The 20,701-nt window shown below is 45.1% G+C and overlaps 1 protein-coding gene across 1 annotated transcript; it reads left to right on the top strand.

Annotated features, from left to right (window-relative positions):
• Positions 1-2,284: 2,284 nt before the first annotated feature.
• On the top strand, positions 2,285-19,592 carry TNFRSF1A (TNF receptor superfamily member 1A). The gene is made up of 10 exons (XM_065852371.2): positions 2,285-2,461; positions 12,295-12,496; positions 12,805-12,933; positions 13,095-13,241; positions 14,844-14,925; positions 15,250-15,317; positions 15,537-15,656; positions 16,007-16,044; positions 17,331-17,490; positions 18,019-19,592. The coding sequence occupies exons 1-10, from the start codon at positions 2,423-2,425 to the stop codon at positions 18,318-18,320; spliced, it is 1,287 nt and encodes a 428-aa protein (XP_065708443.2). The 5' UTR covers positions 2,285-2,422; the 3' UTR covers positions 18,321-19,592.
• Positions 19,593-20,701: the final 1,109 nt, after the last annotated feature.

The raw sequence follows: 20,701 nt of genomic DNA, 5'->3' as shown, positions 1-20,701 counted from the left end.
CCGGTCTCCGCCCCCTCCCTTCCGTTCGGCCAATCGCCGCCGCCGGCGCTTGCCCGCCTGGCCCGGCAGCGGGCGGTGCGCAGGGGCGGGCGCTGTCACTTGACCTCCGGGAGCTGCGTGGGCGGCCGGCCTGAGCTGCCCCTGGGGTAAACTGCCTCACGGCGGCGGCGGGAACCTTTGCACTCAGCGGGGCCGTCCCTCACGCAGAGGGCCGGCGAGAAGCTGGGAGTGCTTTCCAGGCCGGGAGTCAAGCGGTGGCGCTGACAGACGAGCTGCAATCCAGCGGCTGTGTGAGAGGCGGGTGGCGAGCTGGGCTCGGTCCCCGGGGTGGCACATCGCCGCGGAGCCTGGGGGAACGCCGAAGGCCTGGCAGACCGTAGGGGGACGGCGGGGAGGGAGGGAAGGTGGCGTGCCTTGCCAGTTCTGGCACAAGCTGGGGAGTGGATGCGCCCTGGTGGGTTTGACATTCATGTAAATGTCAAATGTGCGGTGGGATGTGAGATCGCTCTACCCTGCCCGAGCTGCGAGAAGAGTCAAACGTGAAGGTTTGTGGGGATTCCTCTGACACTTGTGCAGTTCTAGAGAATTTTTTTTTCTCTCTCTTTGGAAGGCTGAAGCTCCATGAAGATTTAAGGGTGTGCCTCATCCACTCATATGACAGTATGTGGTAAATCTGGAGCAATCCATTAAAAATGTGTTTTTCTCCTCCACAGAGTGTACTTGTCAGTGTACGAGATTTTTTCCTTTAGGGGCTACTTCTGTATTGTCCTTGTTCAAGGCAAGGAAATGAACTACACAAAACTTGGTAAATATTTCCCACCTCTATCCCTGGAGATGGCTGCAGCCTGATAACAAGTTATTCTGCCATTTCCTTCCCTCCTGGAATCTGCTGCTGGGAAGTCAGAGCCGTTCCAAGCCTGAAGTGCAGAAAAGAGCTATGTAGCAGCATGGCCCTCATTACATTGTCCTATGCACATGCCATTGCTGGCTTCCATACAGCAGATAAGCAGCTCCATAGTAGATGGAGTTCGTGGAGGTGTTTGGCTTTGTCTACAACAATTTTGGCAGTGTGTAGAGTGAATTGTACAAGTTCTTTGTACAAGTTCTTTGAGGGGCAACGGGCACAGACTGACGCATAGGTTCCATCTGAATATGAGAAGAAACTTCTTCACAGTGAGGGTGACAGAGCACTGGAACAGGCTGCCCAGGGAGGTTGTGGAGTCTCCTTCTCTGGAGACATTCAGGACCCACCTGGACACATTCCTGTGCAATCTGCTCTGGGTGAACCTGCTTTAGCAGGTGGGTTGGACTAGCTGATCTCCAGAGGTCCCTTCCAACCCAAACCATTCTGTGATTCTTAGCACGTGAAATGGGCATATTCTTCCAAAACAAGCCCTAGTAGCTCAATTTAATGCCTTTGGCTGTAGGATAGAGATAGTTGCAGAAACTAGGGGGGAGCGTTCCCTGTCACAAACTGGTAGCTGGAAGATCAAGTGTTGCAGTGGTTCCCATTCACAGTCCCTCCTGTTCATGATGCCTGTCTCTTGCGGTACCAAATGGCCAATTCCTGTCACCCTTAGCAGACAAGGAGGCAAGACCAGCTAACTAACACAGCTTGTTATCTCGAGTGGGAATAGTTCTGAAAAAAACATGAAGGCAAGGTTTTAATGGGCCAGAAATAAAGGGGAGATCTTTATCATTTAGCCCCTTTTTCCTTACTGTGTTTTTTTAAGCACTGTCATTAAGAACATATATTAAATGAAACCGAGCTCATGCAGAATGTTAAGTGCGCTTCACTGTTACATTTGCACTGGCAATGCAGCTGGTTCACTGAAGTGTACAAGAAAATGCGTGTTTTAAATGAAAAAGAGCAAGATGGGCATATATACTCTAAATGCACCGTTCTTTAAAATTCTTGAGGTGCTGACAAGGTAGTTAAGATGCAAAGAGTTACTTTCTTACAACTACATGTTTAAATTTCACATGAACTTAACATGGAAAGTGCAGCTGACGGGTGAAACACGTCAGGAAACTTTAAGATTACAGCGAACCTCCTTTGACTCCTTTTCCATGTATTTTCTAGCAGTTTTAGCCACGCGATACACATCACCCGTTGGGTTTGTTTGTTTGTTGGTTTGTTGTTTTTTTTTTTTTTTTTTTTTTTTTCCTTCTTCAGCTTGTCCCTCTCAGTTTTTAAGCAAAACTCTGGCCGGCAGTCGATGTGCGCCGGCGGGCGGGGCGCGGCTGCGGGCCGGGCCGCCTCCCGCTCACCGCCCTCTCTCTTGCCGCCGCTGCCGCTGGCAGGAAGTCGGAGACGGGGTCGTTTGGCTCCGCGCTGCTCCGGACGGGGCTGGGCAGGGCTGGGGCGGCTTCGTCTGGGCGCGGGGGACCCGGCCATGGGGACGTAGCGGGCCGCGGAGCCATGCGCGGCCCGGCGCTGCCCTGCTGCTCGCTGGGGACGGTAAGTCACGGCGAGGGCTCCGCCGCTCCCCGCGGGACGGGACCGTGTCCCGGCGGGGCACCCCCTGGGCCGGCGGCAGCTCCGGTCCTGCAGCGGATGGTTTCTGGGTTTTTCCTCCGGAGCTGCAGCGAGGTGCCCGACGCCCTCCTCCGCCGTGGGGCTTTTGGGCCGGGGTTCCGTTCGCCCCCCCTCTCCGCCGCAGGGCTCCCCACTGCTCCGGGTCTGCGGACAGCCCGCGTTCCGCTCCCGCTTTCCGGGAGCTCTGGTTTCTCTCACGGCAGTCCCGTTCCGGGGCTGGGGGCGGCGGCCGCGGGGGAGACATTTTCTCCAGCGGAGGGGCGAGGTGGGCGGTGGAAAGGCAGGCTGGTGCCGGGGCGACGGGAGTTGCGACAGCTGGCCTGCCGTCACCTGGCCGCCTGCGGTATAACCGGGCAGCGGCGCTGTGGGGCCGCTGAGGTGAAGCCAGGCCGGCGGTACTCGCTCCCTCTTTCCCTCCTCTCTTGGGCTCTGAGTTCGCCGGCGCCGTTTCCAGAATTTCTGCCCTGAGTCAGTGAGAAGGCGGCTGGGTTTACAGGAATGGCGGAGGATTTCCTGGAGCTGCCAGCGCGGCCGTTAGCACTCCCCAGGCGCGGGGCTGTCTAGGCGCCAGGGGCTGTCTCGGCGCCAAGGCCTGCCCCCGGCCACCAAGCCGCCCGGGCTCCGCTGCCGCCGCCCCTGTGTAGGGGTCGGGGCCGGCAGGGGGGTGGGGACGAACCACCTCTGACTCAGCCGGTCGCGCTTTGCCGTGCCTGCGGTTCTAACGCCGGGGACGGGATCACAGAATGTTCGAGACAGGAAGGAATCTCGAAAGATCATCTAGTCCAGACCTCTCGCTGGAGCAGGAACACCTCGATGAGGTTACACAGGAAGGTGTCCAGGCGGGTTTTGAATGTCTCCAGAGAAGGAGACTCCACAACCTCCCTGGGCAGCCTGTTCCAGTGTTCTGTCATGCTCACTTTGAAGAAGTTTCTTCTCATATTTAAGTGGAACCTCCTGTGTTCCAGTTTGTACCCATTGCCCCTTGTCCTATCATTGGTTGTCACTGAGAAGAGCCTGGCTCCATCCTCGTGACACTCACCCTTTACATATTTATAAACATGAATGAGGTCACCCCTCAGCCTCCTCCAAGCTAAAGAGACCCAGCTTCCTCAGCCTTTCCTCTTAAGGGAGATGCTCCACTGACACGTGTTGCGGTTATTAAATCAAGGGAAGGTTTATTGCTGCTCTGCGGGCATTTAAACAAAGATTAGTGTGCTGTACTTATGCCCCAAACGATAGGATTAGTTTAAAAGCAAGTTTACTTTTCCCAGTAATCCTGCTTTAGCCTTCTTGGGTATTTTAAGTCAAGAATTTTAAGCTGTTTGTTGTAATTTTGCAGGGTGAAAAAGTTAGTTGTGAAAAAAATTTGAGAGTTCTATGAATAACTTGATGGCTAGAGCTGAATGACCATCCAGTATCAGCAACGTGTGATAAAGCACTGATAGGGTTGACGTCATTAGTCTCACGACATGGCTATAAATTAAAGTGTAGAAGTTACAATGTCAAACTGTCAAATGCCTGAGCATCCCAGTGACAAATGCTTGACTGCACTAGGCTTGTAATGTTGGGTTACCTGTTAATTTGCAGTCAAAATGATGTGACTGCCTTACTCAAAATCACTGGAAGTTTTATGTTTTGTGCTGGTAAGCTTTTGGAAACCAGATAATAAAGTTACAGCTATCAGTGGCACGGCACATCTAAAACTGTGGAGTAGGAGCACCGTACAACTTGACTAACTGTGCATCACTTACCATCTCAGGACTTAGGTAGGATACATCAACTGTCGAGATGACTTACATACAGATTTCAAAGCAGTTAACAAATCTGGAAAAGCATATTTCTGATTTAAGTATAGTGGTGCATGTATTTTGCTTAATTCAGATGCAGTATGTGGTTTTACTAATATTATTGGCAGTAAAATGTACCAAAAGTTATTGGATTCCCCAACTTCATTATGTTGTCTTCAGCTAAATAATATGCTGCAGGAAGAGTATCCTTCAGTGGGATTTATTTTTCTTTTCAAGGACATTTTTCCCTTCCTATTTATGTGGTGGTTTCAAGTTCTCAGTTACACCACACTCACTCATTACAGATTATCCTTTCCTTAAAATCATGTTATTTTTTTCATCGTTAGAATTCTCACCTTGTTTGCATGCCTTTCCATCTTCAATTTACTTTCCAAATCGTTCTCCATTTGCCCTTACGGCCTTTCTTATTCTCTTGATGCCTCTCTTCTAGTTTTCTCATTATTTTATGTTTCCTCTGATTCTTCAACATTTCCTGTAGCTCTTTTTGCCTGTCCTAACCTCATTTCCACATCCTCTGTTTTTCCATGTGCACTCCTAATTGTCACAGTAGAAAAAACAACAGTTGTCTTCACTTAGGCCAGTGTGTTTTCTGTCCATTTAAAAAAAAATAATATATATATGTATATCATAGCAGTTTTATTTATTAAAGGCAGTTTGACTTTACGAAGAAAAAAGACAAAATAGCCACAAGGGTGCTTCTGGCATTGATTGCTTTTGAAGGTAGAGGGAGGCATTGCAATTTTGAAGTTAGAAGCTATGTTATATAAAAATAGAAAACCAAGCCACCAAGTGCGTGGTAAGAAAGAACTGTTGGGCTCACCATCCTGTTTCCAGTAGGGGCCAACAGTCTGCTGAGGGTTTTGGAGCAGGGCAAACATGTGACAATGAACAATAAAAATACTTTCCTGATTTGCAGTGATCTGCGACTGTTGGAATTCCCAGGTTGAAATGGTATCTTTGGACCCTTGAGTGTGCTTTTTCTTCTGCTGATGGGTGTGATGATTGCTTTTGGAACCCAGGCACGTTTCTGGCACCCCCAATGCTCTGGCAGGGAGTCCCACATCTCAGCTATGTGTTGGCTAAAAAAGTACTTCCCTGTATTTTTTCAAGCTGTCTCCTGCTTGTTTTATATGATACGTCTTAGTTCTTTCATTGGAAGAGACAGAGAACAGCCATCCTGGTTCATCTTCTTCAGCCACCTCAGTTCACCTTGTCAGTGGCATTCCTGACTTTAGAGCTTTGCTATAATAGCCTCTGCTCAGTTGTCTCTTTTATAGATCAGTGTTTTCAATCATTCCCTAAGGCAGCCATTCTGTACCGCTGATCATCCTTGTTACTTTTTTCTGTATCATATCTAGTTTAATTTATGTTCTCAGGATTTGGGGCCAGTGCTACCTTATGGATTTATCCATTGGCATAACAACACTTTCCATTTTGGCCTTCAATCTTTTCCTAATAATTCATAACAGGTAATTTCATTTCTGATTGTTCTGTCCAACTGGGTTAATTTCACTTTTTATCTGTTTATCAAACTAATTTTAATTTCTTTTTTTGTTGACTGTCTACTTCTAGCCAAATGGGACATGTTGATACCTGGATCTGCGCCAATTTCAATTACATGATAATTTGAGTTCTCACAAGTAATAAGTACTGTCAGTTTGGATGCCTTTCCCTTAATTAAGTAATCCATTTTCTGTGTCAGCAGTATTATTTGGGGTGAAACTAATTTTGTCATTTAGCTCCTTCTTATCTGTCTTCTTTAACCGTGACAAAGAGGTTTTGATTTTATTTGGGACGGATGTCTTGTGTTCCCTTCTGTACTCTCATTCTTGGATAGCGGAGCGCTTCCTTTGAACCCTCGGTAACACACATCTTTCTATTGCAGTCTTGGGACCTTGACAGTGGAAAGCAGATCTCAAAGCAATGTTGCTACATTTCTGTATTAAAACAAGCAGGAGTCTCTCAATTCCAATGAACAGGACTCAGCACGTGAGACTTATCTGACTCTTAACAAACTCACCTCGTGAATCACTGACAAAGGGGTGCGAGGACGGCTCTGGCACAGCATGGGCAGGGGCCAAGGGCTTGTACCCAGCTGAAAATCATTTTGGGATTGAAGGGGGAAGCCCCTGCTGAGCCTTCCTGCAGCTCTTGCTCTGACGATGCTCTGATGTGAGAGGCTGTACAGCTCCGCTGCTGGAGTCAGCACTGAACACAGGCAGACGAACCACAGGGCAGTGGGATGTCTGTGACTCGGGACTCTGACATAGTGTTCACCACTGTGTCTTCTAAGGAAAAATTAAAAAGTTATTTTCTGATGGTTGTGATCACCTGCTGACTTTTTCACTCCTTGCTTTATCTCTGCTAACACTAAATAAAAATTTCTAACTTGATATACAGTATATATACACACATTTTATGATGTGAAGTTCATGATCTTTATAGATAAATGACAGGTTTTATTAATTGCATGAAAGCTATTAGCAGTCTCCTGGTTTTATTCAAGGTCTAAAATACAGCATTTCCTCCATCTGATCACCTTAAAATGGAGGATTATTTATAATAATAGGTCTTGTATCCTTTTTTTTTTGACCTTTCTAGCTTTTAGTCAGCAATGAGAAAAGCTTCCTGTAAATGTTGCTTTGGTATACATTTCTCAATGTATAAAGCAGAAGTTCTGGTTTCCCGTGCATCTTTGTACAGCAAAATGAAAAAAAAATAAAAAAGCAAAACCTCGAAGAGATTTTGGAAATGGCAGAAGCAGTCAAAGAATGTAAGTGTAATCTTGCACCCTGATTTCTTTCGTAACTTATTATTCTGAGTGGGATGTCTGTTTTCTTCTGAACTTCCAAGCTTGCTAATTTTTTATGACTCATGAAAAAGGCTTGCAGATGACTGATATGCAGATTACTTGTGGATTGGTGTGTGTCATGAAGTTGCTATTAAGAAATACTTTGAGAAATTCTAATAACTTCTAATGCCTTTTATTTGCAGGTAGTTCTTGAGTTTAGAAATGGAATTTGCAAAATGGAAGTTTTCTTTGAGTGAAGCAGTTTAATAAGTTGGTGGGAAACACTTTATTACCTTATGAATACCTCAGGTAAAAAGGAGTAGGCCTCCTAAATCTCTGGGTTTTAACAGCACATCTGGATTCACAGAATTGCTCTGTTCTGAAATTTTCATCTTTATGCTTTTATATTAAGGAGATTTAAACTCTGGAAATTATTAATTTGGAACTATTTTGAATGTTTGCCTCGTGATGGGGCAATGCTATTTGAATTGTTCAGAATACTAATACCCAGGCGTCTGCTCAAGCAAGTGTTGCATTCCTCTGAGTTTACCTGAGCAGGTGTGGGGTCCCAAGTGGACAGGAGGCACTTCCCACCTGTTTAATCCCCCTCCTTCCCACTCAGTTTGATTTCTGCGACTGGCCTTGTCCACTCCTGACACCTCTAGGCATCTACTGGTTTTCTAGGAGAGGGGGATCTCACTCCCAGCACAACCCCCTCCACCCTCTCTTTCCCATCATACTGTCCCACCTGTGTCTCCCTGTACCTGCTGCCTCCACCCTTGGTCCTGGAGGGTGAGGAGCCCTGCAGGCAGCAGCAGGGACACAGCTCTGCACAGGGAGGGCAGGGCACCTTAGAGCTGTGGCATTCCTGCTGAGTAATTCGGTATTTCCCAGCCTTTTGGATGTTGGCAGGTAATAACACAGTAGCCCTGATGCGCTGCTCTTCCCAGTGCAGTCCCTCTGTTTCAGATTCTGTACCTTCTTTCTCCTTGGCCTGAGAACAGTGCTATCAAATGCCCCCCCAGTCCCCATCTTTCTTGCATCTTGCTGCCTTCTTTGATTTTATCTTTGCTGTTTCTTTCTTTTTTTGACTTACTGTTGCAGAGGTGTCACCTCACTTGCAGTTCTCTGTGCATGGTCTGGTGGGGCAGAAGCAGCAGTGAGGGTGTGAATTGTAGTGGTGGCAGTAATTAAAAAATATTTGAGGTTGAAGATGGTGCAGGGGCGCATAACTCCTGTCTCAGCTGCCAGAACTTTGCTGAGAAGAGCTTTTGGGCTTATGTGGTGTTTTTTTTCACTGTAGCTGTCAGGCAGTAAGTAGTGGCATGAGACATGAGAAGGGTCTAGGGTTGCCTCGTATAAAAGGAGAATGTGTGGGGCATACAGCTGTCACCCAGAGGGGTGGAATGATTTAAGAAAGCAGTGTTCTGGTTTTCATTTGCTGTATTTTGTTTATTTCTGCAGCAGTTCCAGAAGTAAAACCTCGAGGTTCTGCTGACTCTTTCTTTTCCTGGGCTGTCCCCACTTACTAAAAATGTGAATCACCCGTGTGCATGATGTGGTTTGGTGGTTTGAATTATCAGTCAGCTTAGGTAATACACGCTGTCCACTTTTCTATGCAGCATTGGTTAGTAGGTACTTGTTTTTTCTGCTGGTTAGTGGAATCAGAGCATGTTGTAAATCTAATTATGGAAAATCACCTTATTTCAGTTGTAGAAAACCCCTAAACTTTGCCTTAGTGAGCTCTAATCAATGACTTGAGGCTTCAGTGCTTGGTAAGTGGGGCTACATCTGGCTGGCAATTGGTCTCCAGTGTGTTCCTCAGATCTCGATTCTAGGGCCAGTCCTGTTCAATATATGTACCAACGATCTGGATGCAGGAGTTGAATGCATCATTAGCAAGTTTGCTGATGACACCAAACTGGGAGGTGCTGTTGACCATCTTGGGCAACAAGAGGCCTTGCAGAGACATCTAGACAGACTGAAGCATTGAGCTGTGATTAGTGTGATGAAATTTAACAAAGCCAAATGCTGGATTCTGCACCTGGAATGGAATCATGCTGGGCACAAGTATAAGTTGGGAGAAGAGTGGCTGGAGAGCAGCCCCCAGAAAGGGATGTGGGTGCTGATTGACAGCAGCTCAATAGGAGCCACCAGTGAGCCCTGGCAGTCCAGAGGGAAAATCCTGTCCTGGGGTGCAGCAAACGCAGCATCACCAGCCAGTCAAAAGAGGTGATTGTCCCGCTGTATTCAGTGCTGGTGCCGGCTTACCTGAGTGCTGGGCCCCACAATTGAAGAAGGATGTGAAGGTCCTTGAACGCATCCAGAGGAAGGCAACAAAGCTGGTGAAAGGGCCAGAAGGGATGTCCTGCGAGAGGCGGCCAAGGACTCTGGGCTTGTCTAGTTTGCAGAGGAGGCTGAGGGGCGACCTCATGGCTCTGCAGCTTCCTGAGGAGGGGATGAGGAGGAGCTGCTGAGCTCTTCTCCTTGGGATCCACTGATAAAACATGGGGGAATGGTTCAAAGCTCCACCAGAGGAGGCTTAGACTGGGCATTGGAAACGTTTATTTACTGGGAGGGTGGTCAAACACTGGAACAGGCTTCCTAGAGAGGTGGTCAATGCCATATTGCTGAATGGCTTGGTGAGCTGCTTAAGGTGGTGGTGTTTGGTGTGGTTTTTTTGTTTGGTTTTTTTTTTTTTTTTTTTTTCCTGCCATGTGAATGGTTTTTCTGGAAGGCCAAGTCTTTGGTTTGAGTCACTTGTGGTCTGTGACTCTTCCTCAGATTTTGATCAGTAATTGTGTTAACTCTGGTTTGATTACACTTATAGACATGCTTTCACTTAATCTGAAAAACTGAAAGCACCTTTTCTGTTTTCTTTTGGTTTTGAAGGTGTATCTGGCCAATTTTCTGTGTGTTTCTGGCTTGACCTTTGATGCTTTCCTCTGTTGTTTCTGTTGCTGACTTGTCTAACTTATGGGCTGGCTGTATATATTCCCATGTCAGGAGATTAATTATTGGCTAGAGAATCAGGATTTTTTATTTTTCCTGTCAGACCATCTGTGTGAATGATCTTTTACCCTTTTTTCTGCAAGCAATCAAACCTTGTAAGACTATCAGCTGCTGAAACGGGTTTTATTTATTACTGAGTTGTTGTTCGAGTGCTTGCATTTGTCCTGTGGTCAGCTAATTAAGTCTGAAACGATAACTATTTAAATATGTGGTTCTCTTTTTCCTGTTCAACATTTTAACATCTGGTCTATTGAATACGGCTATGTATGACAGAGCTCTCTGAAAAATGGGGCTTTTGCTTTGTCAGAGTTGCAAAGTCCTATCCTTCTTGAGGTTTTAAGTTCCTTTCATGTATGTACCTTTCTCCCCCAAGGTTTTAATTTGGTGAGAGAAACAGGACAACATGTGGCTGCCATAGCTGTGTAGTTTTGCATACCCTTTCTTAAGATTGCAACCACAAAATTGGTATCAGCATTGTGATTTACCCTTATTGATTTACTCTGCTTTTGCTATAACTCCCGTAGCTGAAAAAGCAAAAAGAAATGGAACTCTGAAGCTCTGCTTGTACAACTAGACATCTTGCCACTTTCAAGGAAGCAAGCTGTGAAGACATTACAATGTAGGGAACTTAGTGTAGTGAAACTCAAGTGTGAGATTGTATGGGTGGGGCAGTGTGGTATTTATTTGCCAAAAAAATGAGTTTGTTTTCATGCATTCACGTGATCCGATACATAGACAACATAGGCACATGCTCTCCACGACATATTCAGAGGTACCAACACGTGTATATGCAGGTGGTGTGGCTAGGATCAGTTGTGTGCAACACAGATGACAAGGGACACTGGCTGTCAAGAATTCATCACACCACTGGGGTTCTTCATGGCACTACAAACTAGTTTTTGGACGAGTCCACCATACTCTTCAGGAGTCATCGGCTGTTATGGGATGGGCCTTTTCTGTAGAAACTTGCTGACTTCAGGCTCCATAAATCTTGGGCCAAGCTGTTTCCTGTTTATTTATTTATTTTTACTTTTATATATTTTTTAACCTTTTTGTTATTGTTTTTTCCTTTCCTGAATGCACTTTGAAGTACATGTGTTAGGGTCTGTTTTTCTGTTGGGCCAACAGGCAAAGGAATCATACTTGTGATATGCTGCAATCGTCTAGGCTGTGGTCTTACTAGAGTGTAGACCTTTTGGCCATGACATAAACAGCACATTTCTCAATTTTGCTGCTGGGAATACTGTCCTGAAAACAATGTCCAGGGAATGCTGTTCTTCATTATTGGTACAGACTGTTCTTTTAAACCTTTGATCTGCTGTTCCTTCTCATGTGTGTACACACACACTCTCTTACAGTCATACTGCAGTCATGCCAGTCTTAATATTTCTGTTGAAATTCTTGACAACAGTCATCTTCAAAACAAAAAAAGGCAAGTAAAGCTTAACGGAATTAAAAATAGAAGTAAAAAGTGCACATTTTTGTGGCAGGCTGTTCAGACTGAATGTTAACAGCTGGAGCTGTAAACGAAGAATGTATGTTTGATGGGGAGAAGTTGAAAATCTAACTTTCTCATGTTTCTAGGGCCAGATTGCTCAGGAGGAGTTTTGGAAGCTTCTCTGTACTTTGGATGCAGTAATATCCTCCTCTGCCTTCTTATTTCAGACTTCCCATCTGGTTTATTTATTCAATAGAACTGCAAGTACTGCATGTATTCTCTCTGGAACTGTTATAGATGGGCAGTCTTACTGCCTTCTTTAATAAAAACATTCTTTTGCTCTTGAGTAACTTCCTTGCAAGCTACAACATTTTCAAGGCATTCCATCTATAAATTTCACATAATGAAAAATACTTGCTGTAGATACAACCAGTTTGTATTAATAAATAAAACATATTAATAACACAGATGGCAGACATGGGTTTGTTCTGTTCATTGTTTTGTTTTGTTTTTTCTTGGCAAATAATCCCCACACTCTTGTCAGTGGAGGGTCCTGATATCAGAATCGGTCAAGTCAACATAACTCACTGGTATAATAAGTTTTAATTGTAAGTGCTGAAGTCAGCTGTGCAGTCTGCAAGGGGATATGATGTTTTCTCACCTTGTTTCTCTCCTTCTTTCTTTCCCTCTCCCTCTGTATTTACAGGTTATCCTAACATTTGTCTGCTTGTTGACAAAGGAATCTGTAGAAATTGCTCCAGTGCCATATATGCTGCAAGTCCATCAGGTACCTTTGGATGGAACAGACCCCTCTAACCCCTTGAGGAGAGAAAAGAGGCAGGTGCAGTGTCAACTAGGACAATATCTACATCCCAGAGGAACCCACTGCTGCATGAGGTGCCATGCAGGTACGTGAAATAAATACATAAATATTAGTAACCTTCACCTTAGAGGCTTTTCCCTGTACTCTCAAACTGTCCCTGTCCTACAGCTACATTGATGCTCCCTTTCCTTGGTAGCTATCGCTACCCAGAGGAGTTCTTAGTTCTTATCTCTTCTTTTGGGCTGTTAGTGTTCTTCACACTGGTGAGAGAAAGCATGCTCAGTTCTTACACATTCAACTCCAGAGCTTCTCTGAGAAATCAATGACTCCCATCCTCCATAAGACAACATGTTTGCCTTCCTGTCAGAGCTCTGTTAAGTGATTTTCTTGCAGGTACCTACAAGGCAAAAGACTGTGATCATGCTGACCAGGCACCTCTCTGTCTTCAGTGTCCTAATGGCACATTTACAGCTGTTGATAACACCATGTCTAAATGCTTCCAGTGTACACACTGCCGTACACGTGAGTTACCTACAGGACCTGAGGAAAATGGGTGGTAGTGGCAAGTAGGGGGCTGGAGGGGATGGTAAGGTGAGCAAGGCAGCTTGGAAAAGTAAGTAATGGAATGGGTGATGAAGGTGAGGGAAGAGATTGGGATAATTGCTTCTCCTTTTTTTCCTCAGAATTCCAGCAGATAGTAGAGACTCCTTGCAGCCCAAAGCAAGATACTGTGTGTGGCTGCCGGAAGAATAAATATCAGATTGGCCCCTTGGATCTCTTCCAGTGTAGGAACTGCAGCTCCTGTGTCAATGGGATTATTGTTGCCAACTGTGAGTATGGCATGGATATGGCACCAGTATGGACATACTGTACCAGGGTAGATATTAGCAGCCCTCTGTTTGCTTTCTGACATGCTGTGATGCCTTGCCCTGAAGTGACTGTAGTTTTGGAACAACTCTTGGTTTTGCCTGCCCCCTGTCCCTAGAAAGACTGCCATTTTCTGCTTACTTTGGCAACAATCCCTGTTTTCTATTGCAGTTTCTACCTTCTTTTTGTCTTTTAATAATTTATTGGTTTTGGCTGTAGTGAGGAGATATTTTCCACATAATTTAGGTACCTCTGTCTTGCATGTACTGAAGCAAGGTCTTCATGCTCTGGAGCAGATTTCTCCTTTGCCTGCCTTTTTTTCTTTCCCCTGATGCTTTGTTGCATTTCCCTCATCAACTGCTGGAAGCCCTTTGAGTACAGTGGCTGAAAATACTGCTGGTCCCAGTGCCCAGCTGAACCGCTTGTTCAGTTGCTGAACCACCACAGTGTACTGTGCAGTGTTTTAAAGTAAAGAGCTGCTCAAGTAATGCTGAACTGTACTCAGTGGCATTGGACATGACATGGGGATGGTGCAAGTGTCTGGGAGAAGTACTCATGGTGTTAGCTGTCCCAAGCTGCCTCATCTCCAGTCAGGAATCGGAGATTTTAACCAAATGCTGCTTTGTCACCCTCCAGTTTGTCTTGTAATCCAGTTCTGTTCATGACCTTTCAATGTTCGTTACCATGTTGTCCTAAATGCTGTTCCCACTCTTTTAGAAAAATCTGATTTTCCTGATCCTTTTCCCGTCTCTTACCCTGCTTAGCATGAGGTTTGCTGTCTCACTGGTTAATGCATTCCCTTTGGTGCTCAGTAATCTCTGTCATGGTTTCCACACTTATGCCTGTCCTCAAGGGTCATCATTGTACATTGCTCTTGAGCAACTTCCTTCCTTCTTGGCTGAAGTAGAACTGTATTAGTCCTGTTCCTTGCTTGCTGCAGAATGCATGCTGCTTGTTGTAGTACCTTTTTCCCTCCCCTCATGCAACTTTATGCCCTTCCATTACTGTTCTTGCCTGTTCCTGCCCACACCTGTTTTACTCAGTCTCCATTCAGGGACTTGCTTAGAAGCAATAGCTCCTTCATTTCTTACCCCTTCCACTCACAGCATACTAGATGAGAAGAGTGGATATGTCCCATGTCTTGAAGCGATTTCTCCCTACCCTGAACTGACTTCCTCATCAGTCTCAGCTGCTCAGGGACCACTTCTCGCTCATCTTTGCCTGATTAATGTGATTTCCCCTTCCTGTCATGCTTGAACTTGAGTGACTTTCCCCACCTTTGCGCTGGAACTGTCATCATCCATTGGAACAATTTCATCTGCACTCTAATTTTGGTCCCTTTCCAAGCCTCTGCAGAGGTCCTCGACCTACCAGGACAGTAGTACCCTTACTTTTTATTATTTTTATGCTCCCCAACTCTGTCCTCAAACGTAGACTGAATCCTCTTCTTTAGTAGCAGTTCTCTAGGCTCAAAGAGGGATAATCTTCTACCTTGGAGTGAATTTTTCTCCTTTTGTTTTCTTCTCTGTCCAGACTATGGCAACAGTTTATTCTTTCCTCTGCAGGTTCAAAGAACAGAGACACAATTTGCAGGTGTAAGCCTCACTTCTTCCTGTCACTTAATAATGTTTGCAAGCCTTGCAACAGGTGAGCTTTTTTCTTTATATGCCCCTCCACTGAGGAGGAGAGAGAGCAGACACAGGCTGCATGGGGGGACGGAAATTTTTCTCAAGGCTTCGTCCATCTTGATGTAACTTTACAACCTTCTGCCTTTCTGAGGCGATTGGGTCTTCCCCTCTGCCACGCTGGCCTTCTCCATGTAGTTGTCAGCCCACTAAGAACCCAGAGTCACTAGCCACACTGCAATCCTCTGCTTTTCAGGCTTATCTTGACTTGTTTGTTACTTTGCATTGTTGCAAATGGCTTATGTTTCATTTAATACATGCTCACCTCTCTGATTTGCTCTTTCAGCTGCAATGGAGAAGAATGTTTGCAGTGTCATAGCCCAGTGACTACCTCACCGACTTTGTCTGGGCCGAGTGAGTACTGGGGGAACTGAGGAACAGTGGAATCTTTTTAAGTGTGGGCTTTTGTTCTGTTAATGCCTTTTATAAAGTGTTCTTTTTCTCTAGTCTCTCAAACCATTATTCTTTTTCTACCTACCATTTGCATGCCTTCACTTGCTGTTCTTCCTCTAGCACCTACTTCTTTCTTTCTTTCTCAGTCATTCAGTCATTCGCTCTCTCTCTTTTGTCCAGATGGGAGCCTTGTCCTTGGCATCATTGTTGCAATATTTGGAGTTATCTCTGTCCTGTACATTGTAAATAAAGTAGTGAAGCTGGTCCGGGAAAATGAGATCACATCTTTCTACTCCTGTGGTGAGTACAGCATCATGTGCAGTGATACTAATTGGGATAGACATCGTTCTCTTTGTGTTTGTGTATGCACATACGTGTGAGGGGGAAAAGGTGGTATCTCATTACTCTGTTTTGCTGTAAGACCAGAGGAACATGAGAACTTGACAGCTAAGCTTATTGGTGCAGTTCTAGCAACTCTGCATCCATGCACATAGCTGTGACTGGAAGTGCATGTGAGCTCATTGCTGGGACATGTGCATTTTGCTGTAGAACATTTTTGAGGGCAGGATTGTGAATAGCTGGTTTCCTGTTTTCTCTGGGATGAGGGGAAGTGAAAATAATTTTTGCTTTCTTTTTTCTTTTCTTTAAAGTTGCTTTGCCGCAGACAACCAAGGAGCCAGTATCTGAGGTGAGCGAGATGATGGGTAGAAGTGCTTTCCTTCTGCTTTCAGCTAATATTAGCCTGGGATCCAGACTAACATTTTTTTTCCCCATGGGCTGTTTTCAGGCCTCGTCTTTTGAAATGAGCCGAGTAATAGGTCTTTTGAATTCAGAAGTGCTGGTGAGGCTGCACCTTGAATACTGTGTTGAGTTTTGAACCCCTTTGTACAAAAAACACATTGAGGTGCTGGAGAGAGTTCAGAGAAGGGCAACAAAGCTGGTGAAGGGTCTGGAGCACAAGTCTGATGAGGAGCAGCTGAGGGAACTGTGGCCGTTTAGCCTGGAGAAAAGGAGACTGAGGGGAGACATTATTGCTCTCTACAGCTACCTGAAAGGAGATTGTAGCATGGAGGGTGTTGGTCTCTTCTCCAAAGTAGCAAGTGATAGAATGAGAGAAAACGACCTCAAGTTGTGCCAAGGGAGGTTTAGATTGGATATTAGGAAGAATTTCTTCATGGAAAGGCTTGTGAAGCATTGGAACAGGCTGCCCAGGGAAATGGTTGAGGCACCATCCCTGGAGGTGTTTAAAATACGCATAGATGAGGTTCTTAGGGACACGATTTAGTGCCAGTGTTAGGTTAATGGTTGAACTCGATGATCTTGAGGGTCTCTTCCAACCAAAATGATTCTATGAAGTCTTTTCCTGTAGAGGGTGGAGCCATTAACATGTTATTTCCCCTTTTCTAGAGGATGCTTTTCAAACTCCTGGCTTTTTGCTCTTCCTGAATGCATTTTTTCAGATATCTGGTCCTTAATCCCTTTTTGTCTATGTATGCCCCAAGCTTGAAGTATTTAATTTTAGTACACTTAAGATCTTGACCCACAAGCCTCTCAGTGCTGCTTCGCAGTGTTCTCTCAGGTCCAGTGTTTTTCTGCAATTTAGAGGGCCCAAGCAGCTGTTGAGGTTGGAGTTTCCACAGCCTTACAGAGAAGGCTGACAGGAAAGATGGCACGTGGAACTTCTAGAATGGTTATGATTTCAGGCCCCAGCCTTACTTGATTTTGTAAAGAAGTATTTTTTTTCCAAACTACATTTTTTGATGCCAAAAGAGAGTTAAAAACCTTGGGTTCTGCTGGAAAGAAATGTTTGGTGCCTTCTGCTCAAACAAGGCATATGTGAAAAATTAAAACCTCAGGACCCACTCCCCACCTATCTTGAATAAATTTTAATTTATAAAGGTAGTGGTTCCTTGCAGGAAACAGGTGTATTGTGCTGCTGTGGGTGATTGTGGACTAAGAAAACATGTCTTTCAGGTTGAGGTAAAAAGAAGTGAAATTTCCATCCTTCTTCCTGAGCCCCAGAAGGAAACAGAATTATTAGTGAATGCAGCACCACCACCTGCACCTCTGCCACAAAGTTCACATGAGTTACCGGACTGTGTCAGACCTGCCAGGAAGACACAGCTTCCAGACAGTAAGTGAAACTCCCACCATCCTTCCCTCTTTCCCTGCGTAAACAAGAACCATGCAGACACGGCTTGGAGGATGTTGGGCAGACCTTAGCCAGTGTGTATGTTTCATGCATGGCCCAGTACAAGGGCAGAAGCATGCCCAGAGCCTGTGAGCCTGTGTATGCTAAACATTTGTCCAAGGACTTGCTGTTGTCCCTTTTCTCTACCAGCAAAATGGATTGTTATATGAGGTGACATGCTGCCTCTTGGATGGTGGCCTAGAGTATTCTTTGTGCAGGAATGTGTAGCAGCAAGGCCCTAGGTGTGTGTGCTCAGCTCTGCTCATAACCTTACCACAAGAGCATATGGAGGCATTCCCATTGCTTTTTGAGGGATAAGGGCAAGTCTGGACATGACATGAGTCTGTGTGGCTGCTCTGTAGAAGACTTGACAGGAGGGGGCAATGCACAATCCTGAGGCACCATCCAGCCATGGATTATTTCCATTCTCCTTGAGAGTCCTGGTTCTCATACTTCATTCTCTTTTTGCAGACCCTGCTATTCTCTACACTGTGGTGGATTACGTACCACCATCTCGGTGGAAGGAGTTTGTGAGGCGTCTGGGTCTGAGTGACCACGATCTAGAGCGAATTGAGATGGAGCATCGGCGCTTACGAGATGCCCAGTATGAAATGCTTAGACTGTGGAAACTGCAGATGGGCCATGCTGCAACTGTGGAGAACATCAGCTGTGTTCTCAACCAAATGGAGCTGAGTGGCTGCAGTGAAGCTATTCAGGAGGCTTTGCTAAACCAGAACTCTCCTCAGCCTTGCAGCCTCCACAGCCATCTTTAATCTATTTCTGCTTTAGTTGCCCTTGCTATGACTGTTAAGAGGGGATCATAACTCCCTTCCTTCCCTGTCTTCCCATACCTCCATAATCTTTCTAACACTCCTCAACTGGTTTTGTTGGAGGCAATAGCAGGTGATGCTGAAGGAAGGCTGAGGTTTGCTTCTCAGCTACCACATAGTTCAACACCTTTAAGCTAAGACAGACCTCTAGAACAACTCCTTTCCCAAGAAGGGAAAGCACCTACTAAAGGAAGAGATGTTGACTCTACCAAGATGAAAACAGGAGCTCAGAGTGACTTGATAGATCAGCTCCTTTATGGACAAGTTGTTGCTGAAATGGGTGCTCCACTCACCGTGTGGTGGGTAAACTTGTAGGGTGACTTGGTTAAGCTGGCTGTTCAGATGGTAAAGTGCTCGCTTACTTTTTGCAGATCTATTTTACTGCAAGATGAGACAGTTGAACTGGCTCACAGTGCAGCCCTTTGATTGCCAAGTCTGACTCAAGGGAAGTGGGAGGAGGATGTGCCTATTTCTGGGAGCAGGAGAGGATTGCCCCCTTTCGGTATCAACTAGTTGTTGCTGTGGCAAAAGAAAGAGGCGGCTCTCTGAGAAACAGGACGTTATCCTTTCAACACCCCCGTTTCCCTCAAGTTCAATAGGAATAAGGATTCTGAGCCAGTGAGTCAGATAAGAGGGTTGGTGCTTTTTTTTTCCTTCAAGTTTTTTTTTCCCTGTACCTGAAACCCATGTAAGATAGCATTAACAAAACACCTGCTTGTGTGTTTGTCCAAGTGCAGAGGGGAAAGGAATGCATGTGTCTTGTCTGGGTGAGAAGGTACCTGTGTTTACTGAGTAGCGTGAGCACCTCTGCAAATCTGTGCTTGCACATGTCTGTAGGTTTGTGTCTACCTGCTAATCTATCTCTGAATGATTTGCTGAATCTGATCTAACTGAAATTGAGACTGTGTATGTGTACATATATAAATATATTTTTTAACAATTGTTGAATAATTTCACACTACTTCCTGGACTGCATTCTGGGATTGCTACTGGGTGTGAGAGCATTCGGTACCATCTCCAGGCTCTCATCAGCACTTTCTCACAGGTATTACCCTGGGTGAAGCAGAAGTAGCAAAAATCAATTTGCCTGCATCAGGTGCAGGTTACCCACACACTTGTAATGTGGAATTTTACTTTAGTCTCTCATCCCTTGACCACAGAGAAACTTCCTATTGTAAATACACTAAACGCTCCAAATTAAAATTCATATTTTTACCTTTGTCTCTGTTCTGGTTTTGTCCATATCACCTTGTCTTCTGTCACTGCGTGTGGGGGCAGAGAAAGGGGAATAACTTCCAGAAGTGCCAAGAGTAGGTTGTGAGAGTGGGTGGCTTCATGGTCTAACTAATTTGGTTGGTTGTTTTTTTTTTTTGAAAAAAAACGCAAAGTTTTATGAACTTTTGTATGTAAAGCTTATCTGCCCTCAAGTAACGGGAAGCTGGGTGAGGGGAGGAAGTAGGATTGAAATTAAATCCAGTTGCAGATCTTCTCAGATATTTAAGAGTCAGAGGATGCTAGCATATTTAAAGTGAATTTTTAAACAACATGCAATGAGTCACTTTGTATTTGTCTTTTTAAAGAGGAAAATATCTTTAAATAAAAGAATAATAATAGATTATAATTTAATACTAACCTTACAGAAGCACGTTTTTGTCTGAGGAACCAAAGTACTGTGTAAAGGCAGAGAGGACTGTTCCTACTCTGCCTATGAGAAAACTTGAAACTTCGAAGTTAAGAGTCCAGGTTCACAACAGTCACTGACAAAGCCAGGAACTGAATCATAGCATGGTTGAGGCTGGAAGGGGCCTCTGGAGATCATCTTGTCCAACTCACCTGCTAAAGCAGGATCACCCAGAGCAGATCGCACAGGAAGGCATCCAGGCAGGTCTTGAATGTCTCCGGAGAAGGAGACTCCATAACCTCTCTGGGAAGACTGTTCCAGGGCTCTGGCACCCCCAAAATAAAGAAGTTTCATATTCATATGGAACCTCCTGTGCTTCAGCCTGTGCATGTTGCCCCTCATCCTATCGTTGGACACCACTGAAAGGAGTCTGATCCCATCCTCTTGACATCCATCCTTGACATACTATAAGCATCAATAAGATCACTTCTGAGCCTTCGCCAGGCTGAACAGACTCAGCTCTCTCGGTCTCTCCTGATAAGAAAGGTCAGTTTTAATTCCCTGTTTGAGGCTTTGTTTTGCTATGCCTACATATTATTTCAATTGAGGCTGATTTTTTTTTTTTTTTCAAATCAAAGGAGACAGTACAAAGGTTGTTGCAATACACTTCGTCTTTCATAATTCATGTACAACAAGTACAGCA

Source organism: Patagioenas fasciata, chromosome 1 (assembly GCF_037038585.1).
Source record: "Patagioenas fasciata isolate bPatFas1 chromosome 1, bPatFas1.hap1, whole genome shotgun sequence".
NCBI lineage: Eukaryota > Metazoa > Chordata > Aves > Columbiformes > Columbidae > Patagioenas > Patagioenas fasciata.
Note: the sequence above shows the minus strand (reverse complement) of the source record. Positions and strands in the feature narration are given on the sequence as shown.